Raw genomic sequence first — 26,836 nt, 5'->3', positions numbered from 1 at the left:
AGGGTTGGAAACAGAACATGGAGAACATACACAGAACAGTACATGGAGGAAACAGAAGAGGGTACTTTATTGAGCCCTGTTTGCAGACACAAGCATTTCCCAAACACAGGGACAAGTTCCCACCGGGTCACAGCCCATCAAGTCCAAGATACAATGAGATGCAGAGAGCTGGCCCAGGGAGAACCAATTCCCTCAAGGAGAGTGGTCCTGAATATTTACAGTAAATCCCAGTGTTTTCATTGCTCTCACAGGCGTAGCCTAATTCTTTTCTCAAACGTCAGCATGGGGGATGAACACTTCCAGCTCTGCTCGCATGTACAAAGCCCTGCTGCTCAGGCCAGGCCCGCTTCTCACTTCTCCATGAGGGACTCCAGCTGCTCCTGCAGAGATGTCATCTGGGAAGAGGGAGTAAGGTGTCACAGTAAGGCACAGCTGGGACTGCATTTCAAGCCCAAGCACTTTCGAGTTTCTGCGGCTCTTCCACCTACACTAGTGGCTGCTTTGCCTACACACCGCAGGGAGCTGTGCCAGGGCAATGTGGGCCTGCTTTCAAGAACTAGATTGGCAGACAGCTGCCTTGCAGCCACCCCTGGGGCAGAACTGAGCACTGCCCTCACTGCGAGGCAACAGAAGGAACCTGGGAGTGGGAACTTCCTGCCCTGGTACTGGGCTGAAACTCCGCAGAGCTGCCCAGGAAAATCTGCCCAGAACCCATAGCTGCTACCCTTCTTGTATGTGGGTGCCAGTGTTTTTTCATGTCATGTTTTATCCCTGACAGGGATGAGGTACACCTCACACCTGACCTGTAACGCTGGGCTTTGAAGCAGGTGGCATGGTACGATATTCAGAACTTTGTCAGAGGCCAGCCCTAGAACTCTTTAACAACTAAGCCTCATGCCCCAGTCCTTTGTCCTCCACTGTGGGAGCTTACTCACCTGCTGCTTCTCTCGCTCTTCCTGCTGCTTGAATTCATCCAGCACAGCTTGGAGACGGGTCTGCAGAGACAAACACACCAGACAACAATTACCAGCATGCTCTCAGTTAATAGCTGCTGGTACAGTATGTCAAATGGTGCAGCAAACTCCAAACTGCACTGACTCTTATCTCCTGCAGTTTCACCTCCACAGGGAAATGCTGGAGAGTATGGTCACACCAAATTTATTTTTAGCCCAGCATGCAAAGACATGGATTTTCCAGGGCAGCAGCTGAATCTGCTGGATCTAATGGCAAGCCAGTTCTAAGCATAAGACTAGAAGAGCTCTCACCTTGAGGGCTAGATTCTCTACTTTCATGATAAGATCTTCCTGGCGCTTCCTCCTGTCCTGGGTCTCCTGGAGTTTACTCTTCAGGTTGTCAATCTGTTTCTGGATCCCCATGACTGGAAGAGAGAGTGAGCTGAGACCTACAGCAGCAGCGGAGGTTTTTACCCCTGCAATTTTGCAGCATTCTGCCACACAATTCACCTATCTGGTTGGACCCCTCGTTCTCCTGCTGCTGCCCATCAGACTCATTCAGCTTGTCCTGCAGCTGCCTCTCCAAGTCCTCCTCGGTGTCCATAATGTTCAGGTCTTCATCATCATGATGATCCCGCTCATCTTCATCTTCACTGCTGCTGCTGATGTCATTAAATATCTCCCGCAGTTCGTCATGTTCTAAAGGGTGCAAAAGGGAAGAGGGAAAACACACGTGATGAACCCCCCAGCACCCTGTGCTCGCCAGGGAGGGACCTGTCAATACATGGCGCCCGTCTCAACACTGCCCTCTCTCCTTCGGGCACTGCCACCCCAACTGACTGCAGTATGTGCAGCGTCTTCCTTGCAGCTGGGATCTATAGCTATGGCAAACGGGTACCTGTTTCAGCACTGGGACACACTGGCCTCTACTTGCACACAAGCCAACGCTGTTCAGCTTCCATTTGCGAAATCTCTGGTTAGGGCTTACCCCACAGAGAACGGGCCCGCCTGATTACTTAGCTAGAAAGAAGAAAATAGCCTTCCCCACCGTACCTGAGGATCCGTGGCCTTGCTTATGTCCCGACATCCCTGGGGAGGAGATGTCCAGGCTCGTGAGTGACCCATGGTTGTCTACTTCTTTTGTTTCATCTTCAGCGATGACTTCCCAGCCTGACAGTAGGAACAGATGAGTCAAGGGAAAAAGAGGAGCATGAAAGGTGCAGTACAATGACAGAAAGCTAAAACCGCAGGAGGTCACTACCCCCTCAAACAGGCATGGCCTTGCAGGTATGGATGAACAACGAACCACCCCAGACCCCTTTTTTGAAGACCAGCCCTTTATTGTTACTTAAGTTCCTGCTCAGTGCAATAGCACAGTCTACAAGGAAGGTCACCACGAAGAAACAATAAGCTTTGAAGAAGGCAAAGATAAAGCTCTAAAACTTCAGTGTTGCTCACATGCTTATCTCCCAACCTCTCACGCCCCCACACGCAGCTGAACTCACCTCTCCTCTCCGCAACCCCCAGATCATACATACTGCCTCATCCCCCACTTGAGCTTTTTTTTTCTCTTAAAAGGATACGGACACTGACAGCTTCAGCATCTGTGCTCAGGAGACGTTTCACCTCTTTCTCCACATCAGGAGATTCAATATACTGGGACAGAGAGGGGAAAAAGAACAGACAACCTGTTAGATGACTTGCGCAGAGGAGCTCCCATCCTCAACCTCTGTATAGAGCCCTATTTCAAGCACCTCTTCTCTTATTCTTTCTGCTTGGTCTTTGCGCATGCTCCACCCAAAAAGTAATTTATGCACCTCCAGAAAGCGATCCGTCTTTTTCCGTACAGAGCTCCCTAGTGGTTTGTATGCTCTCACTTTTCTACCACTCTGGCACCCATCAATAGTACTCATGAAATAGGACTTTCTGTATACTGAAAGCGCTCACGGTGTCATTCACTGATGGATGGTCTATTGAAATCCTTCCCATCTCACTCAAACGGAGTTTTCATTTTTCACTTTTAAATTAGCCATGGATCTTAAGGCAGTGACATCTAATCTCTCCTGTGGGCTATAAGACCGTCTGAAATAATTTGTTTCCCAAATGTCATGCAAAATATCACTCCACCGTGTTCTCAGAAACTGCAAAGCAGAGAAGAACAGATCTTCCCCGCCTCACGGTGCTGCATCTCCCCAACACCTTTCCTGGCTTAAGCATTTCCACAGAGACAGAGCCTCTGAGCTCCATCTGTTGTCACTCCCCCAGCTGAAATAACAGTTATTCTATTTGTAGTGTTGCTTGTTGGGGATGTGAGCGGGCCATGCATAGAGAGATTTCAGCTGGGAAAGCAGGAATGAGTGGTCTCATTTCCACACGACCCTTTCTTCTCTGTGAGCAGGAAGAGCTACAACAAAGCAACCACAAGAACAGAGTCCAGTAGTTCTCAGTATAGATCATTTTTCCACCTCAGGAGCATTTTGAAAAACATGGAAGAAGCACTCATGGAAGTGTTTAAAGCTACTAGCTTCCCTTCTCCCCCACCTCTGGCAAGGAAACATGCAAAGCATTGTTAAGAACTCTGTTTTCAGGACTGACAGTTAAAGCTCTAACGTCCCTGCCTTCTGATCCATTTGTTACTGCATCTCCACAGTGAGAAGGAGAAACAACTCACCTTCTTCTTAGCTGTCTTCCGGAATCGTCTCTTTCGTACATTTTTCAGGGGAAGAGTAACTGTGACAGAGGAAACAGATTGCATGTATCAGGCAGATGGCCTAATGGGAGAGCTGGGTCTGGCAAATCCAACCTGCCAAGGGGGAGAAGTTCCCTTCAGGAACACAGAGAGCACTAAAAGCAGAGCAATGGCACAGCCGGGACATGGCAGCGGTGAGTGCCCTGCACAGCTGCGGGGACACTGGGGTGGTGGGATGGAGGGGACTGGCAGAGCCTCTACTCACTGCCATGGTTCCAGATGAATTTCTTCTCTCTGTCCTTGTCTTTTTTCTTGTTTGCCTTGGGGTCAGTGCTCACAGTTTGCTCTTCCAAAGGGGGGTAGAGATCACCATCCACAGTGCAAACGAGCATCTGAAATCCCCACATAAACACAAAGGTTGCTTATTGCAATGCGAGAACAAAAGGCTGTGAAGGCTTTTCTGGTAAATGGACGGTGACTGCCTACTGCATGCAGTTAGCCAGAGGGATTCGCAGGCACGGGGTATCAGAAATACGATGTTTGACACCCAGCTCAGTTTGTGTCTAAACATACTTGTAGTTACACCGTTACAAGAACAATCAAATTCTATGCTTCAAAGAAGGGATTTCCAACCACCAAGCAGAGGCAGGAATTTTAAACTGCCAATATAACAACAATACAGAAATTGGCCACGTTATACCGGGTGTCAGGCTGTGTCAGGCATACAAGGGTTTTCCTGGAGAGGGGAGTGAGCAAAGAAGCTGTTGGGGCAGGCAAGAAGAACGGCCCATACCTGGCAGATATCTGCTGTCTTATAGAAGGTCTTCTTATCAATGGTTTTCAAGCTTTCGATGATGCAGGGCAGATCCACCAGCTTGGCTGCCAGTGGCACCCGGTCTACGCGGACAATCCCATGGCGCCCGTCCGCTGTGGGAAGAGATGGGACAGGTCAGTGCTGCAGAAGAGCCTGTTGGGCTGCTGCCAAACAGCCAAACCAGGCCATGCGCTCCCGGGCAGCAGAAATTTCACGGGAAAACGCGTGCAAGTTCTGCTGCTTCCCTTGCGGCCGATCAGAGGAGTTTTAAGGTGCCTTGATCCCGCGCACTCACCGTGCAGCTCGATGGTGAGCCTGTCCTTCAGGTTGACGCTCCCAGACTGTACCGCTCTCCGCACAGTGGAGGCATATTCCTGGAAAGGTTGGACACAGTTACGCCAGGACTCGGCGTGCTCCCTCTGCGAGCCCCTGAAGGTTTCCGTCCGGTTTACCCAGCTTTAAACGCCGCTGTCACCCCGAGGCAGAAGACCCACTGCAAAAGCCCCTCTGCAACCTGCAGTCCCCTAAGTCGCCTCCCGAGCACCCTGCCCTGCCGCAGGAGCCCCTCTCAGCATCAAGCGGCGGAAAATGTGTTCAGATGAAGCACTGCTGGAGGGGAAGGGGCTACGCGGGGCCAAAAGCATCCCTCCCGCTTCCAGAGCCCGCACCAGGCAGGCAGACCCCCCCCCCCCAGGCCCCTCACCGGAGGCAGCCGCAGCACGAACTGGCTCTCGAGCTCGTGGGGGGCGTCGTCCTTGCTCTTGCTCATCCTCGCTGCCTAGGCCTGGGAGCCGGGACAGAGCCACACGGTGACGGGGACCGGCAGGGCGCCGCCGCGCGCGGAAGGCCGGCCCGGTGCAGCGGCTCCCGGCTCCCCGCTCCGCGCAGCCCTCGCCCTTGCGTTCCGGCCCGGGGAAGGCCGCTCGCTGCCGGGCCGCCATGGGGGCGGCGGGCGGCCGGCCCGGCTTCTACGTGGGGCTGGGCCTGGCCCTGGCCTCCAGCGCCTTCATCGGCGGCAGCTTCATCCTGAAGAAGAAGGGGCTGCTCCGGCTGGGCCGCCGCGGCCGCCCCAGGGCAGGTACCGCCGGCACGGCCCGGGGGGAGCCGCGGGGGGAGCCCCCGGGCCCGGCCCGGCTCGGCTCGGGGCCGTCCGAGGGAGACCCGGGGCGGTTTGGTTCGCTTCTGGGCCGAGGGCTGGCGCGGGCAGGTCGCGTGTTTTCCTGCTGTGTGTGTTGGCTGAAAGTGGAGTTTTTCGCAGGGGCGGACAAAACCCAACAAACGCGGTGTTTCTGTGCTCGCTCGCGGTTTCCTGAAGCTGCCGAGAAGCGAAGCGTGTGCTCACCTGGCACACGAACCCGTACCTGCTGTCACAGCCACACCTGGGGCAGGCCGACTTGTGACGGGCCGGCAGGACCCAGGGAGCCTCGCGCTCAAAGCCTACCAGGCGGCTCCCACCCGCTTCTCGGAGGCAGTTCTGGCAGCATAACTGAGCCTTTTTGTGTGGCTTCACCCGAATTTTCACTTTCTCCCTCAGGGCAAGGAGGACATGCGTACCTGCGAGAATGGCTGTGGTGGGCAGGGCTGCTGTGCAGTAAGTAGCTGCTCCAAAACGCTTCAGAATGTGTTTGTCGTTGTTTCCAGTTGCTTTCATGCTTCATTATGGTGATGATTGTTGTTTAACTGCTTGATTTTTGTCTCTGGGGATGTTGCTGATCTAATCACAACTCTACGATATTCTAAAGTCTCATGCATCGCCAGGTTTCTCTGCTAAGTAGGAATTGAGGAACCGGTCGAACTGGGTCGGGTTAAGTGCTTCTGAAATGGCCTGCCCAGACACTGCAGTCAGATAACGCCGTGTCCAGCAGGGAGGGCTTAGAGCAGCTTCAGAAGTTCTACTGTACGCTTTTCAAACGTGACATTAGTAAGTGATTCTACTCAATTTTCCCTGTAAAAAGCTGTAAAGCCTGTTCTAGAAGAAAAGATTAACTCAGAAATATGCCTAAACTCCTCTCGGCTTTGAGAACACACAAATATTTTTCTGTTGTTATTACTTAACTAGATAGCCACGTGGGACTAAGGATAACCACGTGTAACCACGAGCTTTATCTTTCCAAGAAGCGAAGGCTTCTGCTTCTTGCTGGCACTGTCCTCTCCTGGTTGCACAACATACCTCAGAGAAACATGGGACACTTAGGTGGTGATCAAGGCTCTCTTCTCACTGCACTCAAGCTAGTATTATGCTCAATTGCTCCTCACTTTGATGCTTACCTGTCAGGGTTTCTCTTGCAGTGGGAGTTGGAGAAGCAGCAAATTTTGCTGCCTACGCCTTTGCCCCTGCAACGCTGGTAACTCCGCTGGGTGCTCTAAGTGTCCTTGTTAGGTAAGCGGCCTCACCTTACCTTCCACCCCAAATGGTGGAAGCAGTTGCTCTGCTTTCCTCTGTCCCATCCCTCAGATACTCCATCCCTTGGCCTAAATGATATATTTTTTTATTATTATTATTTTCCAGTGCAGTTCTCTCTTCCACCTTCCTGAACGAGCAGCTGAATGTTCATGGCAAGATTGGCTGCCTCCTAAGTATTCTGGGCTCCACGGTGATGGTAATCCACGCTCCCCAGGAAGAAGAGGTTTCCAGCCTGGAGTCAATGGCAGAGAAGCTGAAAGATCCAGGTACTTAAATAAAAGGGGCTCTGTCAATTTCAGGCTTGGAAATGACAGTAGAAGGTAGGATACAGCTTGGATAGGACTGAACTGAAGGGCTGAACTCCTGTGAAGCAGCTCTTTCTTCCTTATCCCACCACAACCTGCCGAGTTCAGCTAGTGCTTCCCAAGCCTTCTGCTGCCCTCCTGGGCCTCCTGCAGAGCTCTGTCCCCTCCTCTTCATGGGCAACAGGCCCCCATCTCTAACACTATAGGCCCTGGTTGTGCCACAGACATCTGTATCCCTCTGACAGGCAGACTTGTGGGGCAGTGCTGATCAGCACTGTAGAGAACTGCTCGTGTCTGCAGCTTTTCTCAGGCTGGAAACCTCCTCTGCTTCCCAGCCCAGGTCCCTACAGACAGAGGCTAAAAAAAGGGACCGATAGGGCCATTGCCTGCCTGTCCTCCATCCCTACTTGCTGTTTAGTTCTGTCTGTTACTGGTGCTATTGTTCTCCTTTCTGACAGAACCCTTAATTCTTCTTTCTCCAAGGATTCATTGTATTTGCCGTGTGTGTCCTGGTGAGCTCCCTTCTGCTTATCTTTGTGGCTGGACCCCGTTACGGACGGAGCAACGTCCTGGTTTATGTTTTGGTCTGCTCCGCCATCGGCTCGCTTTCTGTGTCCTGTGTCAAAGGCTTGGGGATTGCCCTGAAGGAACTGTTTGCCGGGAAGCCGGTCCTGAAAGAACCGCTGGGCTGGGTGCTCCTGGTGTGCCTGGTGATCTGCATCAGTGTCCAGATCAACTACCTGAACAAAGCCCTGGACATCTTCAACACGTCCGTGGTCACACCCATTTACTACGTGCTGTTCACCACAGCAGTCATGACTTGTTCTGCCATCCTCTTCAAGGAGTGGCAGCACATGGTGCTAGACAACATCATCGGCACCATCAGCGGCTTCCTCACCATCGTGTCCGGCATCTTCCTCCTGCACGCCTTCAGGGACGTGCCCTTCACCCCCGACCTCCTGCCCCTCTTCCTGCAGCAAGGCAGGGCAGACTTGCACACGTCGTGGAGGGGCGCAGACAGACATCAGTCGTGTCAGCACCAGCCTCTTCTGCCCTCAGAGGACAAAGGCTCCCAGAGTGCAGAAGAGGAAGAGGAGGAAGGTGAAAGCGTGTGAGGAAGCCTCTGAAGTGCTAGCTTTCTGCTCCCACCAGTGAGCAGCTCCACTGGGCAAGGGTGAACTTGCTGTATCAGATGCTGCTAGTTATTATTGTGCTTGTGGGAGTCAGCGGTTACCTTCTACCTGCTTGGGGCACATGATCAGCGACTTCTCACTGCTGGGGGGCTGACAGGGACAGCAGCCTCCTGCAGCTACAGACACAAGCTCTGGGAACAGCCCCGCTGCCAGGATCTAGTGCCTCTTACCTGTTCTTTTAAATGAAGCATCAATCTGCCCTTGTCAGGACACAGGCTTTGATTGTGCAGAGGTCTGCGGCACTAACACAGTGCTGACCCTTACTGAATGCAAAGGCCACATGCTAGGGGAGGCCTGGGAGCATTTTTTTAAGAATACTTAGAAGATTAACAGTTACAAAGTAATCTAACGTGGTGCTAAGATTACCTAGGGCCAGACAGCTGTCTTCTCTCCAAAGGTGACGTAGCCAGAGTACTAATTCAAAAATTCTTCCGTAAAAGTGCTCGTTCTGCTCACTCTGCTAGAATTTATTTACAGATTCACATCCAAGAACAGAATACAGCCAAAACTGGAAAACTTCAACGGTGCTGCCATGTGCTGCTGTGGCGCTTATAGAGGGACCAACCTCTTTGTGCAATGTCTGTTGTGCAGGTTGATGAAGCACCTGCTTACAGTATTAAAAACAGGTTATTTGTTACCAAGCTGCTATTGGTATGTTTGTGCTGAGAGCTGGGCCAACGCTGCGAGGTATGAAAGATTACAGCAATACAGGAACAGCGTGGGTGCTCAAGAGAAATGCAAGGCAGGGTCAGGAGGGGGAATGGCTCGTGGTGAGAACAGGAGTGACCTAACAGTCTTTAGCTATTGAGGTAAACTTCTGAAAGATAGCTAGATAGCTGCATCCTCGCTTACGCAGGTTTGTATACGCGTAGCTCTATTTCACGTCCTGAACTTATTCCCAGGAAGGCTGCTGGCTCCAAGACACCCGTGTTAGGCACCCCACACGCCCTGTCCAACCACCCACAGCACATTGTTGTGCACAGAACCAATTAACCAAGTTTCTCTATAGGGCTCCAAGCCACCACAGGTTAATAACGTGGATCACTCCGTGCTTCCCAGAGCCATGCCCTATTGCTGAAATGCTACACTGTGTTTCAGAGGGTGGATTAGTAGCAGTTTGTTGTTTTTCCAGTTAAAAGCTCCACACCATTTCCTAGGGGCAAAAGTCCAGAAGACATGGCCACAGGCCTCCCTCCAGTGATCACAGATAAGGGTGCAGCTGGTTATAAAGTAGCTGGCTACATTTATTCTGCAATTTTAGTCACTCTGAAGAAACTCGTCCTTTTCAGGAAAGCAGGTGCTGTTCCCGTTTGGGGAAGAAAGGCCTCAAACATGAGGTTTGATTCATGGCACCAGATTCACTGAGCAACAAATCAGAATTCACAGCAGGCTGTCTAGTCAGAAGACAATTACTCCCCCTTCCCTTCTGATTTTGCAATAAATAGAATCACTGGGAATGAACAAAGCGGCCAGATTTTCATTTCTCAGTGATCTGAACAAAGGAGAATCTCATATTAAAAATTGACCCAGTTAACATTTATTACATTGTCTAGGGGAAAGCAGTGAATGGAGCAAGTCAGTTTTGAGAGAGCTGTGCTGCAATTTGAAACTCTGCCACTTGGCCGCATGAATGAGTTTACCCTACAGAAGCCTTGAAATGTTTTCCAGTAGTGACGCTGCCTGGGATATTCGCTATACCCAGGAAGCTCTTCGGGCTAGGGGTGTCTGTGCTGGTGCAGTCCTGCTGCTCTCCTTCCAGTCGCAGCGCACAGCCATGGGAAGTGCGAGGCTCGTTAGCACCTACCGAGGAAGGTTAGTCCTGCGCAACGAACGCGTGTGCAGTACCGTTTAAGGCAGTGGTTGCAGGCTCGCCTCGCCCTGCGTTAAGGGTCACCTTAGCGCTGGAAGCACCCCTGAGGTGAGCATCACCACCCCTCCTTCCAGCTGCAGGGACACGTCCCCACCGCCCAGACCTCGTGCGCAGCATCCGTGGCCCCCGCGTCCCGGCGCGAGGATCCTTCCTGGCGGTCGGGGACGGGAACAGCACGACAGCGTGCGGAGGAGCGGGTGTACCTGTAACGGGCTCTCATCTGGCTGCACCTTTCACAAAATTATCTCCTAACCCCCAGAGGTGATCTCGGCTCGTTCGGGCGGCCGGCTCGCCCCGGCCTCTCGGGCGCGGCGGGCGGCGCTCAGTCGGACAGGCTCTCCGAGAAGGCCGACTTGGACTTCTGCGTCTGCTCCAGCCGGTTGAGGATGAACTGGCTGGTGTCGATGAAGCGCTCCACGCAGTTGACGAAGCACGTCTCGGCCCGGCTGTCCAGCTTCGGCCCGGGCTTGTCCATGCACTTCTCCTGCGGAGCGGGGGCCGCCCTTGGTCCGCGGGGGGCACCTTGGGGCACGGCCCCGCGCACCGGCACCCCCGGGGCATCCCCCCCGCACCCCCCGGGCTCGGCGGGGTCCCCCTTTCCCCTTTTTTTTTTCCCCTTTCCCCTTCCCCTTCATCCTCCTCCTCCTCCCCCGGGGCTCCCTCCCGCAGCCCGCAGCCCCGTGCCGTACCCAGCACAGCTCGGTCATCTGGTGCACCAGCTGCTGGAAGCGCTGCTTCTGCGTCTCCACCTCGATGAAGCGCTGGAGCTGCGGGTCGGCCCCCCCCAGCCCGCCGCCTCCCGGCGCCTCCATGCCGCCGCCGCGACCTTCGCGTGCCGCCGCCGCCCGCCCCTTCCTGCCCGGCCCCGGCCCCTTCCGCGCGCACCGCGCAGGCCCCGCCGCCATCTTATGGCGGGCCGGCAGGGAGGGAGGCGGGGAGGAGGAGCGGGGGGGGCGTGTCGCGGCGCTGCCGCCGTTTATTGTGCACTGAGGGGGTCTTGGGCTGATAGAGGGCTTCGTGGTGGTCGTGGTGGTGGTGGTGGTGGTGGTGGTGGTGGTGGTGGTGGTGGGGAGGCGGGGCCGGCCCGGCAGTACCAGCCACCGGTTTCGGGCAGCCCGCCCGGCGCTCACGGCTCCTCGTCCGTGATGTCCAGGATGCCGGCCAGCAGCGCGGTGAACGTGGGGCGCTCCTCGGCCTTCTGCGGGGCGACACGGGAGCCGTGGGGTCCTGCCCCGCCGCCCCGGGCCTCTCCTGGCCCTGGGGAGCTGCTGCGGGGTGAGGGGGCAGACACGTACCTCGTGCCAGCAGCTGTACATGATGGCGTAGACCCGCTCCGAGGCCTGCTGCGGGCGGTAGAGGCGCAGGCCTTGGATGACGTGCTCTGTTGTCTCGCTGTTGTTAAACCTCTCGTAAGGCATCTTTCCCAGAGAGTAAACCTCCCACATCAGCACGCCTGTTGTGGGAAACGGGGGGCACCTCAGGGCACGGGGGCATCTGTGCCTGAGGTTGGTTTGTGGAGGAGCTCGCTGTTGTTGGGCCGCCCTCATCCTTACCCCTGAGTCGTTAATGCTGCGCTCTTACCAAAAGCCCAGACGTCAGACTTGCTGCTGAACTTGCTGTACAGAAGCACTTCGGGAGGGGACCACCGAACTGGGAACTTTGACCCCATGGAGCTTGTGTACTCATCGTCCAGAACGTACCTGCAGCAGATAAACAGATCAGGGCAGCTGTCCTGATCCTGTCCTGCTTCACTTGTCTTCATGCAACCAATCAAGCCCAAAAGGAATCAACAGCTTTCAGAGTTTGCACTCTGCATGGGTTTCAACAGGCAAAAACGTCCCTTTGCAAACAAGCATGTGTTAGTCAAGGCTGGGGAAGGGCTACAGTGACACAGCATCACAAGAGGCAAAACTGGGATGTGGGAAGAAAGCTGCGGCCAGGAGATTAGAGTTGGAGGAAAAGAAGTGGCAAGAAGGGGAACAGGGATGAGGGAAGTAAGAAAGGGGAGGGTGGAAAGTGTAGAGGTAGAAGGTTGAGCCAGGTAGATGAAAGACAGGAGAAAGCAGAAGAAAAGCGGAGCTGGAGAATGGTGGGGAAGAAAGACTAAAGTGCAGAGGAGACTGAAGGAGATGTAGAATTGAGACAGGAGAGTGACACAGACATGGCTACCAGACCTGGAAAGGCCAAAATCTGAGACTTTCACAATCCCTTGGTCATTCACCAAACAGTTGCGAGCAGCCTGTGGGTGGAGAGATGGAGGCAGTCACTCCTACTGTGCTGGGTCTGGCTGGGATGGAGTTAACTTTCCCTGCATTGGCCCCAACAGTGCTGTGCTCTGCACTTGGAGCTAGAACAGCACTGGTATCACACCAGTGTTGTGTCTACTGCTGAGCAGTGCTGGCACAGCACCAAGACTCCCTCCAACACCCCAGAGAGCAGCACCGCAAGCTGGCAGTGCCAGCCAGAGGCCTGGCAAACCAGGCTCATCGTTTCATGAGGATGAAGTGCCCCCTCTCCACATCCGAGCCAGGGATGCTGCCTGTGTTGCCTCATTCAAAGCCCTGCCCTAGCCAAAAATGTATTTTCTGTCCCCTGGAAAGCTGCCTAGTCCTGCCCTTTCTGCAATCTGCTAGCTCACTGCAAAGCAGTGACTCCAGACATGCCATGGTGGGCACCCTGTCCATGCTCAGGTGGGCAGGGGAGCTCAGGGAGAGATTCTGAAGAGCTGGCTCTCCTCATGCTGAACTAGCTGGACCCTGTCTAGGACATGCTGTGGCTCCCACTGAGCTGGAGATGTGTCCTTCAGCCACATCCCTACCAGGTCTCGGTGCAGGAACTGCTTGGATTCCAGGTACTCCATAGCTTCACAGACGTCTTTGCACATCTCCAGCAGCTCAGCAGGCTGGAAGCGACGCCGAGTTTCCCTCAGGAAGTTCAGGAGGCAGCCGTTAGCCATGTACTCGGTGATGATGAAGATGGGGCGCTGCTTCGTGCACACCCCGTAGAGCTGCACCAGCTTCTCATGAGACAGGTTCCTATGTTGGGGGCAAGAAGGGCACTTGTGAGCATCTGCAGGGCTAAGCCGCAAAAGAAGCGTTGCTGGGTAAGGAGAAGGAGAATTTGGCAAAGTGCTCCTGACCCAGCTGCGGGTGGAAAGCTCAGTAGCAAATGAGCACAAAAGGAGAAATCTCTTGCAGTGCAGATGCATTTCACAGTGTGTGAGGCTGCCTGGTGCTGTCCCTCCGAACCGTCAGAGTGCAGGCATTCTGACAGGACACATCCTGCACTCACCCGGAGGCTGCTCACACTTACATCATGACTTTGGCTTCGTCGATAAACTCGTCCTCTGACATGGAGCCCTCCCTGATCATCTTGATGGCAACGTCATACTGGCCTCTCCATTTCCCGTACTTCACCACGCCAAACTGCCCCGTCCCCAGTTCCTTCAGGAAGGTCAGGTCCTTGGGGTCAATCTCCCACGACCCTAGGAGAGAGCATGAGTGTGAGGGGGTGCAGGTGCCCTCCCTGCAGCATGTTCCCAGTCATCTGATCTAGCTGGTCCAAGAGGAGCTCACAGAAGTGCTGTCCCCCTAAAAATCACGCTGAAAAACCATGAGCATGCCCGAAAAACCATCACAGAAAATCCATAAAATGCAAGACCTGTTCCTCCAGGGGATGGGGAGCAAAGTAGCTTGCACGTCTCTTGGTTGGTACTGACCCCAGAGGGCCAGTGGCTGTGGGGAAGTGATCCCTGGGAATGCTGTGGGCCCTGCTGCGAGGGGACAGCCAGGATCCCTGCCCTGGCAAGTTACTGAAGGTAGAGAGCCCGTGCTGCGTGCCCCTCAGGCCCCATGGGCAGGGAAGCGTGAGGTAGCCCAGGGCAGCTTACCATAGCCCAGGCCGGCTGTGGAAGGGGCACTTTTCCGGTGCTGAGACACGGGATGCTTCAGTCTGGATATGAGCCCTGAAACACAGAAAGGTGCGTTGCCGCGCCGTGCTTACCCGTGTCCTTCCAGTGGGGAACACACGCCTCCTGCCTGCAGAGCAACAAGGTGAGGATCTCCTGATGTCTGTAAAAACGCTGGTGGCCTCACTCTGTCCCTGTCCTCTCTTTGAGACTGTCACAGCTTGGAAGATTCTTGCTCCGGCTTTCCCTGGGCTGCATCCCCCTCTCCTTCTGCCCTGCCTGAGAGGTGCTATCATCTGGGAACCCATGCTGGTGGGTGGGTTACGAGGGATAGGTTCATGTTTTGCTTTTGTCCAGATCAATAAAAAGGAACAGTGTTGCTCCCAGCCTCCTCCAGCCTGGTTTACAGCCCATTGCTGCAGGCGCTGGCGAGGGCTGCAGACGGGAGAGCACAGCACCGTTGGTGGGGTGGGTGCAGAGGGGTGCTGGATGGGTGCTGCCCTGCAGGAAGCCAGGGGAAGGGATGCTGTGGGGATGTGAGGTCCCTGCGGCTGCAGACGTGCCTAAGCAGAGATGTGTGAAGGAGTTGTTTGAAGCTGCAGCTGGGCTGTCCCAGACCAGGTAGAGGGTGAGTATGCACCCCGTGGGGGACAGAGCCAGCCCCTGCTGGAGCCCAGGTGCTCGCAGCTGATGAAGGGCACTGGGTGCGGGTACAGCTGCCAGCTCTGCCCGTGCCCACGAGCGCTCACCGGCGGAGTTGTGCTGGTGGTACGTGATGAGCTCCGGGATGCTGTTGAAGAGGTGCTTTTCTGCCAGGTAGTACTGATTCTGGGGGGTGCAGCACACGACGTAATGGCGGATCATGCCTTGGAGGTCTCTGGGGAGACAGTGTGTGGGGTTGGAGGGCAGGCAGAGGGCGAGAGGTGCCTGGCCAGGCCCTCCGAGACAGGAACAAGCTATTCTTACATCCACTTACACTGAGGACTTGGCGTAGACGGAGACGGTGTATTTCCCTGTCTTGCTGGTAGAGTCGCGGACAATGAAGCCCCCTTCCTTACCCTAAAACAGAAAGGAGAGAGGGGACAGGTATTTGTGAGGGGGTGGTTGTAGCACGTGGGACTTAAGAAGAGGGACAATCACAGCGTGTCTGGAGATGGTGCAATGAGTTAAAGGAGTCCTAATTCCAGCTCCTGCCCGGGGGCCACCTACTGACGTGCCTCCCAGGAGGAGGTCACAGTGCACAGAGATGGTTTCCTGGGCTGTTGGGGTGACACAGGCTGCAGGGTCCGTTCTGTCTGTCTGTCCCCAGGGCACCCTAGGGGAACCACGCTGCTGGGACCATGGGGCTCTCAGCTAAGTCATTTCTGGTCCAGATCTAGCCAGCTCTATCCTTGTCAGCTGCGGTGGAAGGGGTGACAGCAGCCCACGGAGGTCATGTGCGTGGAAGACCCAGCCCCGCGAGTCAACGCTTACCTCCTGCTTCAGCAGTTGCTCTGCTTGGCTCCGGGTGATATTCTTGGAGTACCACCTGGGGCAGGGACACAGCCGTCAGGGAGATCCCCCAGCCACCACTGTCCCCAGCCCGGCTGACCCTGGCCCAGAACTGGACGTAAAAAGGCTCTGACCAAGCACAACTTGCCGCGTCTCTGTGCTTTCTCCTACTCACTCAAAGATCTCCAGGGAATTGCTGGTTTCGGTGACGTAGTTGCTGGGGATGTATCCTTCCCTCCTGCAGGAGAAAAAGGGGATGGTCATGCACCGATGGAGGAGGCCAAGAGGAAAGCGGGTTCCTGTCCCAGAAATCTGAGTAGGAACAGGCTCAAAAACCTCAGCACAAACCCTGTGGTGCTCATGCCCGGGGATGGCTGGTACCACCACAGCCTGCTGTGTCTCCCTCACCCTCCCCACGTGCCAGCTGGTGCAGGAGCCCAGCATGCAGGCAGGCAGCCTGTCTCAGCCCATGGAGCGAAGAGCCGGCCAGTCTGAGAGCCTGAGACCAGTCCGGGCTCCCCAGTGCAGGGTGGGGATCCCTGGGGCCACCCCAGGGGCGATGCTGGGGCAGGACACAGCCACGGGGCGAGTGCCGCAGGTGGTGGAGCCCTTACCCGTTCTTGTCACGGGCTTTCCACCAGGGCAGGTGGCTCTCCTCCAGGATGAAGTACTCCTCGCCCTTCTGCAGCTGCAGGTCCTGCGCGTTCATCGGCAGGTAGTCGTACAGGGCCACCACCTTCTTCATCTCGCCCGCCGCGACGGGGGCTGGCTCGGGAGGCAGGGGCTTCATCACCATCTTCCCCAGAGAAAGGGAGAGCACGGGGCACGGTGAGACAGGCACACACACACGCTGTTTCCTGGGTGAAATTCTCCCCAGGACTGGCCGGGTCAGCACAGCATGTCTCAGCTCCCACCCCTAACTCCACCAAGAGATCGATCCACCTCAGTGCTTTTTATTGCAACACTTCCCCCTTGGAGGCACGTCTTCACCAAAGGTAAGCTTTTTCTCTATACCTTTGGGTTTAACCCATGACTCCCCCACCCTATATCAGGGTTTCTCTCTCTTCCTAGCTCCCCCGTGGGACCCTCAGGGGTGTGATCATTTGATTTTCCTCTGGGTCTTCGGGCTCCATCCCCTGGTTCAAGCTCCTTCCCCTTCCGTCCCTCTCCAGAGCCAAGTCCCGGCCTGTAAACCTCTGAGCCACACTCAGTTGAGTCAGTGAATGTGTTGGCTTTTCCCAGGCAGACCTCTCCTTAAACACCCACGTTTGCTGGCCCTTACCTCGTCCTCCTCAGGAGTAGGGGGAAGAGGCTTCTTTGTTTTGCGATGTGACCGCCCAACTTTTAAACCTTCACAACACAAAAACGATGAAGGTGAGAGCTGTATTGGGCAGGTGGGAGGTGGTCCCTGGGGCTGGGGACAGGCAAGGGGAGGGTGCCCGGTGTCTTACTGCCGTTCCTGCTCTCCAGGATCTTGCAGCCCATGGCGTTTTTGGCGGTCTGGGAGCAGCACAGGTACTGGCCGTCGATCCAGAAGCAGGGGTGGTACTTCTGCACCAGGTCGCTGTTGTAGCGGATCACTGTGGCAGAGGAGGGGAGATGTGTGTGACCCAGTGCTCCGTCCCCAGCCCGCTGCTGAGAGTTTTGTGCTCCCCCAGTTCAGACGATCAGCCCCAGTAAATCATTTCACCCACTGCTCTGCTCCTGATATGCAGCCGTGTGGCTCTGCTGCTCGGGTTTCCCTCAGTGCACTGCTTTTGTCTCAGTGCCACGGCGATGCAAGCCCTGTGACACCAACCTCCTAGCGAGGGAGGGCCAGCCCTTTCCTCTCAGATTTGATCAAAGCACTTTGGCAGCTCTACAAAGGGACACAAACACGCTTGGAGGGCCAGCTCCTGCTGCGACCAGTCCTCCTGCCAGCTGAAATGTGCCCTGGGCTGTTGAGGCCTGTGGTCTGCAGCTCTTCTGAGGCCCATTTTTCAAAAGTGATGGACCTGGCTTGTGTGTGAGCAGAGCAGGATGCCGCCACCGTCCCCTGCCTGCTCAGGGACCTCCCTTGTTGGGTGGCTGCTCCCTCGCCAGGCTCACACTGACCAGCTTCCTCCTGCTCCTTGCTGAGCCTGGGGGCAGTCAGATGTGCCTAAATGCCACCTCACGTGGTGCCGGCCCTGCACCAGCTGCAGAGAGCCCCGTCCCTCCACAGAGCAGGATGTGGGCGTCCCGGCAGCACGCAGCCAGCGTTTTCTCTCCCTGTTTCCCTGTGGATTCTACATCAGCTTCAGCTGCCGCAGCGACCCCCTCCTTGAGCAGGGAAGTGGGGCCGGGGCCGGCTGCTGGGGCAGAGCAGGGCTGTCATGAAATAACTGACTTCCCCGTTATCAGCCTGCTCTGCTTCCGCCTCGCTCGGGCAAACTTCCCTGTGTCAATTCGAGCAGCTAATCTAACCCTGCCAGCACGAAGCCACAGAAGATACGCACGCATCAAGAGGCACACACGGGCAGCTCCATCAGATTTTGTCTGACCGCAAGCACCCCAGCCCCTCTGCGCAACGTTGCCTCAGCGTGCTCCCAGCTCGAGGAGGGAGCAGCCTTGCAGCTCAGCAGCAGCTCAGAAGCGCTGTGCAAGCCTTGGGATGGGCTGGGAAATGCTCCCAGGCTCCACTCAGGCTTTTCATCCTTGTTTCCTTCCTAAAGCAATGGGGGCTCTACCTTCCCCTCATGTGCCGGCGCAGCTGTGTGGCCATGTCTGCCATTTCCTCTTGCCCTCTGAGGCTGCTTGAGCTAATTTGGAGCAGGTTTGTGGGAAGGCAAGACACCTCGGTCAGTGTGGCCGTGATGCTGCAGGGATCAGCGGGCGGCGGAGGCGAGTGCCCACCTCCTCGGGAGATGGCTTGTGCCAGCGCGGGGACGTTACAAACCGTGCACGTAGGGCACGGCCTTATGACTGCACTCGTCATGGGAGCAGTTTCTGATAGAGCTCACTCTTCCGCAGATATGGGATAATGTAACCACGAGGCAGCGAGCCCCCGGAAACCCAGAGTCTGAGTCACGCTGCACGCGCAGCCGGCTGCTCCTGGTCGCTGACACAGGGAGCCGGGGGACCCCGAACTCACCGCTCTTCAGCTGATGGATCCAGCGTTTGCGCAGCTCCTCTGTCGGGGAGAAGACGTAGAGGGGCCCCTCGTCGTACACCACCTGTGGGCAACACACGTGGCACGGGGCTGGGGGCTCGCGGGGCGAAACGGGGGAGCAGAGGCTTGCGGGCACCCAGAGCAGCCGGTGCAGAGCACGAGCCGGGCCGGTGTGTGCTGGCCCCATGGTGCTCGCGGGACCATGACAGGGAGGTTATAAATAAGCCCCCTCCCCCGAGACTTTCCACTTCCTTCTCTGACTTTCGGCGTGCTGGGGTGCCAACGAGGGCGGGCAGCTGGGCTGGGGGCTGAGCGAGCAGCGGGCAGGGAGCATCCCTCCAGCATCGGCCAGGGAACCGAAAGCTGCAGGATAAAGCTCAGAGCTGGTTTCCATCGCCCCTTAAAGAGAGCTGCCCAATTCCTTGGTGCCCGCAGAGGCTCACCAGCCTGCCCGACACAGGATATGGGCATCCCCAAAACGATGCTGTGCTCGTCCCCAGGTCGCCCTTGCTGTCCTCACCCCTGGTGCAATGCCAGTCCCTGGCACCCCGCAGCCACGCAGAGCAGGCTGGTGAAGGGGGCATGACAAGGACTCACCTGAAAGGGGTAGGGGAACCGCTCGATGATCGAGATCTGCTCCATGTTGTTGTAATCCTCCCCCTTCTTCTGGAAGAGAGAGGCAGAGACGGACACTGTCCCCAGCTCCCGTCACCCCGAGGCAGGGCCGCTGCCCACCTCCCCAGCGACAGGACGGGGGACACAAGCGGGGACCCTCACCGGGACCTGCCGCTCGGGGGGAGGGTTGTTTTCGGGCACCACCGTCTCCACGCAGGTGATCTTCTCAATGTCCACCGAGCCCTTCTTGCTGCCTCGGCGCTGCGAGAGATGGGGTGGGTTTGAGCAATCTCCACGCAGGGGACCTGGGGAGCCCCAGGCCCTCGTCCCACCCACCCGCCCACCCACCCCGCGTCCCGGCAAGGGACAGCCAGCGGCCCCGCGGACTCACCCCGCGCTCGAAGTCGTACTCGTAGTAGGACAGCTTGCTCTCCGTCAGCAGGAACAGGCGCTTCTTGAAGTTGAGGGGAGACGTTTTCTTCTTCTGCTGCGAGCGCTTCAGGAAGATGCTCTCCAGGATGACGCTGGCCATGTCGGCCACCCCGGCTGCCTCGACGCCGTGCTCCCCGGGGTGCTGCGTGCAGGGTGACACCGACACGGCGCTTGCTCAGCTGAAAACCTGCCCACGGCCAGACCTCACGCACGTTCGGGGTGTTTGCAGGGTGACCTCTCGCTGTCACTTCCCCCTCGAGGTGCCATGCTACGGACCGAGCCACCACCCGGCAGGCTTCAGCTCCAGCAGGGCGCCGGAGGGGTCCCCGCGCCTGGACGGCTGGAGAGGGAGGGAGCTGGGGAGGCTGTGAGAAACATCGCTTTGGGGAGGAGCGTGGAGGCCGAGCAGCGACACCCAGCACCCTCCCTCCTCCTCTCAGCACCGGCGGTGCTTGTGGGGGCCGTTTCCTCCCGCTGCTCGCCTGGGCTCTGCCTGCTGCGGCCGTGCCGGCTTGGCAGCGCGCGAGGGACAGCTGCGGTGGCAGGATCCTAAAAGCCCAGGCTCTGAAGTCCTGAAAGCCCTAAAAGTCCTGGCCCCAAACGCCCGCAGCGCTGTGCTGCTGAGAGCACAGGGTGGCCCTGAAGTCATCCTGCAGGAGCAGGCAGGCAATGCTAAGCTCCCTTCCCTGCGTGAGCGGCGCTCGGTGAGGGCCAGGCTCAAAGCGCTGCCTCCAGCCAGCACCCAGAGGTGCTTAAATCCTCCCGAGCCTCTCCAGGGATGGGTCCGGGCGTTTCCAACACCCCACAGCTGGAGGCACGGGCTGCTTCCCCTCGAGGCTGTAACCAGCCCCGGTCCTGCCGGCACCTCGCGGGGGGCACGGAGCTGCGTGGCGCTGCTGCTGGTCCATATCCCACCCAGATCTCCACCGGCCCTCCTTCCCCAACCTCCTGCTTCCCTTCACCTCTGCTTTGTTCCCTTTTTCCTGGAGCAGCGGGGTCAAGCCCCCTGCCGCCCGCCTGGGCAGCACGTCTGCTCACGGCAGGGACCAAAAGGTGCTGTAAGTGGCCCTGTTCGCCGTAACCTTCCTGGGCTATTTGGGTAGTTTAAGGAACAACACAAAACACCATACAAATACTGAGTTGTCGGAGTCTTCCAGAAGAACCAGCAGCCTCTGGCTGATCCGGCCATGGGGGTAGAGGGAACTGGGGCCAGGGCAGGTGGTTGTGTTGGCCCCTGCCCCAGGGGTCCTGAGCCATGGGGGCGCGGGGAGCCTTACCTTGGGCCGCAGCAGCTGCGTCACCGCCAGCAGTGGTGGGCAGATGGGGCAGCTCCTTACCACGTCCTCTGAGACGGCGACAGCGGGCAGGAAAGGACAGTGAGTGTCACAGAGGGATGCCTCCCCGTCCCCACCTCCCGCCTGGCGCAGCCTCCCCGCCGGTGTCCCAGCTCATCCCTGCCCGGCTCGGTGCCTGGCCGCCCGGCAGCACTCACCTACCTCCCCACTCGGCCATCGCTGCCTCGCCGTGGCAGCAGAGGTGGCGAGTGGGTGGCTGGGAGCGTCCCCCCCCGCCCCAGCCCGATGTGACTTCCTGCCATTGTCACACCTCGGCCAGGCGTGCTCTGACACGGCCACCGCACTCGGTGCCGCCGGGCCTGGCTGTGCTGCACCAGGGCCCTGCGGGGCTCCGTGCTGCGCCCGTGTCCTGCCGAGGAGCCTGACAGCCCGACCATGGGTGGCCACGGGGCTGGCGAGCTCGGGGCAGGCTGGAAGGGTGACACGGGGGGGCTGGGAACATCTCTGTCACTGCAGGGCAGAGGGGAAGGGGCCTGGGGTCTCCTTCCCCCAGAACCATCTCTCCCCGGGGATGACAACACCAACCCCCCCCCATTTCGGGCACAGCCCGGAGGGTGACAAAAACGAAGGTTGTGAGGACGGAGGAGGGAACCCGGCCTGCGAGAGGGGCTGGGCATGAACAAAGAGCTGTGGCCGGGTCCCTCCACGCCTCCCGCCCTGGGTCTCCCATGCTCATCCCTCCCAGCCCAGCGAGCGAGGGGCCGGCGAAGGCAGCGCCAGCACTCCGACCCCTGCTGCAGTGCACCCTGAGGCCCCCAGCACCCACACACCTCCCCAACACCCTGCCCCAGCACCACGAGCACCCATCCAGCGCCCCAACGCCGTGCTCCAGCACAGCCCCAGCGCCGTGAGCGCCCACAAACCCCCTCAGCCCCCCGCTCAGTGCAACCCCATGGCCCCCAGCACCCCCCCGCTGCCCGACCCCGGCTCCAACGCAGGCTCCTTGCTCCACGGCCCCACGGCAGCCGTCCCTGCCGCCAGCACCGAGTGCAGCCGTCCAGGGCTGCCCACCGTGGCTCACCAGCACGTCCCCCATGCCCAGGATGCCTCCCCCATCCCCAGCGGGTGCACGGCCGGGGAACGCCAGCAGAGGCGTGAGGCCGCGAGCCCTCGTGCCGCCCTCGTCGCCTCTCCCCGTGCCACGCGGCAGCGGGGCCGTGCTGCCCCGGCACCCCGCACTCACCGAGCCCTGCCCGCCAGCCCCGGTGGCTGGGGTCCCGCTGCGCCGGCTGCCCCGCGCCCGCCCCGAGCGGCCCAGCACCGCGGGTCGGGTCGGGGCGGCTGTGGCGGCGGGGACGCGACGCAGGGATGGTGGGGTCGGCCGCGCTGGGAGGAAGGACGCGGCCGGCCAACCCCACCCTTTCGGTTCCCCTTTTTTTTCTGTGTTTCTTACTTAAAGCAGCAGCTGTGTTTCCTCCTGGAGACGGCCGGGGCCACCTCCGCAGTGCCAGCACCACCAGTCCCGCCGCACGCAGGGGTGTCGGGGCTGGACGTGGCGCTGGGTCGCGGGCCTGGACGAGGGGTCCGGGAGAAGGGGCCAGGGGTGGTGGCATGGGGCTGAGCAGCGGGGCTGGGATTTGGGGTGGGCAGCGGGTGGCATGCATGAAGAGCAGGTGGGGGCCTCCTGTCCACCTTGTCCCTGCACCCCACGTCCCTGGCCACCCATGACCCTGCACCCCATGTCCCCATGTCCTCTTGCCCCATATCCCTGCACCCCATATCCCTATGTCCCCATGTCACTGCACCCCATGTCCCCGTGTCCCCATATCCCTGCACCCCATGTCCCTATGTCCCTGCACCCCATCTCCCTATGTCCACATGTCCCCGAACCCCATGTCCCTATGTCCCCATGTCCCTATGTCCCCATGTCCCTATGTCCCCATGTCCCTGCATTCCATGTCCCTATGTCCCCATATCCATGCACCCCCTGTCCCTATGTCCCCATGTCCCTGTACCTCATGTCCCTATGTCCCCATGTCCCATGTCCCTGCACCCCATGTCCCTATGTCCCCATATCCATGCACCCCCTGTCCCTATGTCCCCATATCCATGCACCCCCTGTCCCTATGTCCCCATGTCCCATGTCCCTGCACCCCATGTCCCTATGTCTCCATATCCCTGCACCCCATGTCCCTATGTCCCCGCACCCCATGTCCCTATGTCCCCATGTCCCTGCACCCCATGTCCCTACTTCCCCATGTCCCTGCGTCCCATATCCCTTTGTCCCCTTGTCCCTATGTCCCCACGTCCCCCTGTCCCCGCCCCCTCCCTCCAGAGGGGGGCGCTCTCTCCCCCGCGCCCCTCCTCTCTATGCTCCCCGCTCCCATCTCCTTCCGCTTCCGGCCCGCTCCTTCTCTTCGGCTGCCGCCGCCAAGATGGTGGGTGCGGGAGCTCCGGGGCCGCGGCCCTGGCTCCATCCGCCGCCATCCGCCCCCGCGGCGCCTCGGCCCGGCCGCGGGGGGCGCTGCCCTTGCTGGGGGCCGCTCGGGGCCTCGAGGGGAGGCGGCGGGGGGAGGCGGCGGGCCCGGGGCCCGTCCCGGCGGGTGAGGGGGGGGGGCGGGGGGCCGGCCGTGCTGACTGACGGGCTTCTCCCCGCTGCCGCAGGTGAACGTGCCGAAAACCCGCCGGACCTACTGCAAGAAGTGCGGCAAGCACCAGCCCCACAAAGTCACCCAGTACAAGAAGGGCAAGGACTCGCTGTACGCCCAGGGTGAGCTGGGGGCGGCGGGGGGCGCGGTGCGGCTGGGGCAGGGGCGGGGCTGCTGCTGGGCAGCTGCAGGCCGAGGTGTGCCAGCGCCGGCTGGAAGCTCTGGTTGCGCTTGTAGCGCGTCTGGGGTATTGCCTGAGTGTGCTCGTTTCCCCCTGTAGGCAAGAGGCGCTACGATAGGAAGCAAAGCGGCTACGGCGGCCAGACGAAGCCCATCTTCCGCAAGAAGGTCAGTGCGTCTCCACTAAGCCTTGACATCCTCACAGTTCGCACGCCCTGCTGAAGCGGGATGCATCTGCCTCCTCGGCCGGGGGCTGGTCGTGTGCTCGAGCCCTGCCACAGCAGCTCTGTGCTGGTAGCGGTGTCTAGGCAGTATAAGAACACAGTTTCCACCCCAGGTGTTTGTCCTTGCTGCTCTCTCTCATGTAGATGCTCCTTTTTCATGCTGGAGTGATGCAGCCTGTGTTTGTGAAGCAGCTTCTGCAGGGAACCTGATGCTTGAGAGCATGGCCTTAATGGGAGTGATGCTTTTAATGAAAGGCATATTTTCCCCCTTGCTAAAAGGAAAGAAAGCCTGCTATTAGCTTTCCAGATGTTCTCAAAGTGATGGTAGTTTGTCTTTGGAACTTGTTTTCCAGGTCTGTGAGGCCCTGCATAGCCAGGCTGCCTTCACTGGCAAGGGCGCAGTGGGGGTGAAGAGTTCCCAGCCCCTGGGGGTACTGCAGAACACTTTCCTTGCAGTCTGCACTCCCAAGAAATCCATATCGCTGAGCCAGCAAATCAGAGCTGCTGTTCTGAGAGTCTCAAAGCAGAAGTGGGAGGAGTGGTGCATTCTATTAACGGCGCGTTAGAGCGATGTGCTGCTGCCATCCTTCCTCTTCAGTTTATGGGGTGCCTGGAATTGCAGGCCTACAGCGTGTTTCCCCTCTGTGTGCCCCTTCTGCTAAGAGATGGGGGACAAAAACCTTGAAATTCGCAGCAGGGAAGCAAAACCTGACAGACAGATTTGTCAGAGTTCTCGTGCAGAGTGCGTAGCTGTGCTTACAGAGCTACTTGGCTGTCTGCCGGAAAGCCCCGGTGTTCTGCTGGAGACTTGCAGGAAGTCTTCCAGCAGGAAGACGACAGGTTAGGGGTTGTTAAAGCTGACTTTGTGCCAGGAAGCTGGGAGAGTTCGCAGGAGGTGCTCCTGCAAGCAGGGTACACAAAGCAGCAGTACTGCTCTCCCGGTTTGGCACTCCGCCTGCACGCTGCCGTCCCCGTTGCTGTTTCTCTCCAGCCAGCACCGTGTGGGTGAGCAGCTGGGGTTTGTAACCAGCGGCTGCGGCTCCGTCCCGCTGCTCCAGCGCCCTCACAGCTTTGGGTTCTTCCCTCCGCAGCCTTCAGGTTAGCATCTCTCTTGTCAGTAGCTGCAGCTCTGCGTTCAGCACGTCACATCGCTGCTCCTTCAGGGGAAGGGTTGCCAGCTTTCAGGCGGTTCTTCTGGTGGGCTCTCTGCCGAACTCCCTGAATGCTGCCGGGGCCTGTCATCCCACGCCCTGAACAAGGGGCTGCTCCTCGGTGCGTTCGCTGGAGCAGACTTTCCTCCAGTGGGACTCCCCCCTGCAGCAGCCCAGTTGCTCTGAGACCAGCCCCGTCCCAGTAAACGCTTTTGCCAGCGTCCCTTTTAAACATGAAGCACGGTTGCAGGTGAAGGCACAGATCCACTAAGTCCTTTTACTGGTCTTTCAAGGTACCTTCGCATGTTTAACGGAGGGAGCCCAACTGCGTTGGGAGTTTCCTCTTTATGTTTCAGGAATAAGCTGGTGAATCTTAAGCAGTGCAGATAACAGGCTTTTCCCCAGAGTGGCACTTACCTGCTTTTGGACGCTTTGTTCACTGATACCCCCCGCTCTTCTCCTCCCAGGCCAAGACCACAAAGAAGATCGTGCTGAGGCTGGAGTGCGTGGAGCCCAACTGCAGGTCCAAGAGGATGCTGGCGATTAAGAGGTGCAAGCACTTTGAACTGGGAGGAGACAAGAAGAGAAAGGTACGGCTGCGTGCCGGGGACGGCTGGTGTGGTGGACAGTGTGGTCCTGGACACAGCGGGGGCCTGGGGGGAAGCACAGAGGCGGTGTGTCAGGCCGAGGGGTTAGCAGCAACATCTCTGGTGGCCTGCCAGCCCTTGGAGGAAGGGCTGCGGAAGAGTATTGTCAGACGGAGAGGGTGAGATCTAGTGGTGAGTAAACTCGCTGTCTCTTCCTTTTTGCAGGGCCAAGTGATCCAGTTCTAAGCTCCATCCCACAGATTTTGGACTATATTAAAGTAATTGGAAGAGATCTGTTGCTTGTTTCGTCTGTATCTCCTGCTTTTGGTGGGGTGGGACTTGCAAGTACATGAACCCAGCTGGAAGGTGTTCCTTACAAAGCTGAACAGTTTGACTTGATTGCTTAGGAAGGGTTTTGAAGAAACCTTGCCCATGGTTAGCATCTCCTCACGGCATTCCAAAAGGTACATAAAATAAGTCCGAGCCTGAGGCTCTGCAGACTTGAGCACCAGCAGCATCCCTGCGGGAGCTCTGTGGTGGTGCTCTTCAGGCTGACTCGAGAACCTCTGTGGCAGAACGCTGCCTTCAGAAGGGCCGCATCTAAACTTCTGCAGCGTCTGTTTCCTTTAAAATAGTTCGTGCCTCTATTACAGCACTTGTATTTTAGAAGTACTTTAAACCTCTGTGGTGAATCTGAATTGTTGGTAGATGAAGTAATAATTGGAAAAAGGCTTGGAAGTGCCTGCTGCAGTTGTGTAGCTGCCCAAGTGGGCCTTTTTCAGCTCCGAGTGCTTGGCCTGGAGGAGAGGCAGACAAGATTCCTTGCAGCAGTGAAGTTTTGGGGTTTTTTTTTGACCCAGGAAGAACTGGGGTAACTTGAACTCCCCTGAACAGCCCTCACACTTTTCACAAACAGACTGACGCGACGCAGCAGAGGCCCTGCAGCAG

General features: G+C 57.9%; 5 protein-coding genes across 10 annotated transcripts; 2 read left to right on the top strand and 3 right to left on the bottom strand.

Moving 5' to 3' along the window:
- Nucleotides 1-43: 43 nt before the first annotated feature.
- On the bottom strand, nt 44-5,299 carry TAF7L (TATA-box binding protein associated factor 7 like). Its single transcript, XM_083797875.1, has 11 exons — nt 5,160-5,299; nt 4,752-4,830; nt 4,436-4,569; nt 3,908-4,034; nt 3,625-3,683; nt 2,537-2,609; nt 2,007-2,123; nt 1,464-1,652; nt 1,266-1,378; nt 936-995; nt 44-395 (listed from the first exon to the last, which is right to left on the bottom strand). The coding sequence occupies exons 1-11, from the start codon at nt 5,223-5,225 to the stop codon at nt 351-353; spliced, it is 1,062 nt and encodes a 353-aa protein (XP_083654001.1). The 5' UTR covers nt 5,226-5,299; the 3' UTR covers nt 44-350.
- An 89-nt stretch (nt 5,300-5,388) lies between these two features.
- LOC310881101 (magnesium transporter NIPA2-like) lies at nt 5,389-8,995 on the top strand. Its single transcript, XM_083797874.1, has 5 exons — nt 5,389-5,534; nt 5,991-6,047; nt 6,746-6,836; nt 6,966-7,126; nt 7,649-8,995. The coding sequence occupies exons 1-5, from the start codon at nt 5,396-5,398 to the stop codon at nt 8,278-8,280; spliced, it is 1,080 nt and encodes a 359-aa protein (XP_083654000.1). The 5' UTR covers nt 5,389-5,395; the 3' UTR covers nt 8,281-8,995.
- An 877-nt stretch (nt 8,996-9,872) lies between these two features.
- TIMM8A (translocase of inner mitochondrial membrane 8A) lies at nt 9,873-11,090 on the bottom strand. The gene is made up of 2 exons (XM_083797880.1): nt 10,918-11,090; nt 9,873-10,712 (listed from the first exon to the last, which is right to left on the bottom strand). Exons 1-2 carry the CDS (start codon nt 11,038-11,040, stop codon nt 10,551-10,553), a joined length of 285 nt encoding a protein of 94 aa, XP_083654006.1. The 5' UTR covers nt 11,041-11,090; the 3' UTR covers nt 9,873-10,550.
- Nucleotides 11,091-11,181: 91 nt separating this feature from the next.
- On the bottom strand, nt 11,182-23,011 carry BTK (Bruton tyrosine kinase). 6 transcript variants are annotated; one of them, XM_083797853.1, is made up of 20 exons: nt 22,552-23,011; nt 21,081-21,148; nt 19,763-19,945; nt 19,534-19,632; nt 19,354-19,419; nt 18,739-18,820; nt 17,078-17,206; nt 16,909-16,976; nt 16,241-16,422; nt 15,802-15,864; nt 15,609-15,663; nt 15,112-15,194; nt 14,885-15,012; nt 14,118-14,192; nt 13,541-13,712; nt 13,047-13,263; nt 12,403-12,467; nt 11,810-11,928; nt 11,524-11,681; nt 11,182-11,426 (listed from the first exon to the last, which is right to left on the bottom strand). In XM_083797853.1, exons 1-20 carry the CDS (start codon nt 22,760-22,762, stop codon nt 11,355-11,357), a joined length of 2,295 nt encoding a protein of 764 aa, XP_083653979.1. In that variant the 5' UTR covers nt 22,763-23,011; the 3' UTR covers nt 11,182-11,354. The 6 variants fall into 6 exon arrangements, with proteins under 6 accessions (XP_083653979.1, XP_083653978.1, XP_083653981.1 ...); XM_083797852.1 differs by having other exon boundaries at nt 19,354-19,422; nt 22,552-23,002; XM_083797855.1 differs by lacking the exon at nt 22,552-23,011 and adding an exon at nt 22,342-22,412 and having other exon boundaries at nt 19,354-19,422; nt 19,763-20,168.
- A 471-nt stretch (nt 23,012-23,482) lies between these two features.
- On the top strand, nt 23,483-26,180 carry RPL36A (ribosomal protein L36a). Its single transcript, XM_083797873.1, has 5 exons — nt 23,483-23,536; nt 23,763-23,868; nt 24,027-24,094; nt 25,769-25,891; nt 26,114-26,180. The coding sequence occupies exons 1-5, from the start codon at nt 23,534-23,536 to the stop codon at nt 26,132-26,134; spliced, it is 321 nt and encodes a 106-aa protein (XP_083653999.1). The 5' UTR covers nt 23,483-23,533; the 3' UTR covers nt 26,135-26,180.
- Nucleotides 26,181-26,836: the final 656 nt, after the last annotated feature.

Source organism: Anser anser, assembly GCF_964211835.1.
Source record: "Anser anser genome assembly, chromosome: 13".
Lineage (NCBI taxonomy): Eukaryota > Metazoa > Chordata > Aves > Anseriformes > Anatidae > Anser > Anser anser.
Note: the sequence above shows the minus strand (reverse complement) of the source record. Positions and strands in the feature narration are given on the sequence as shown.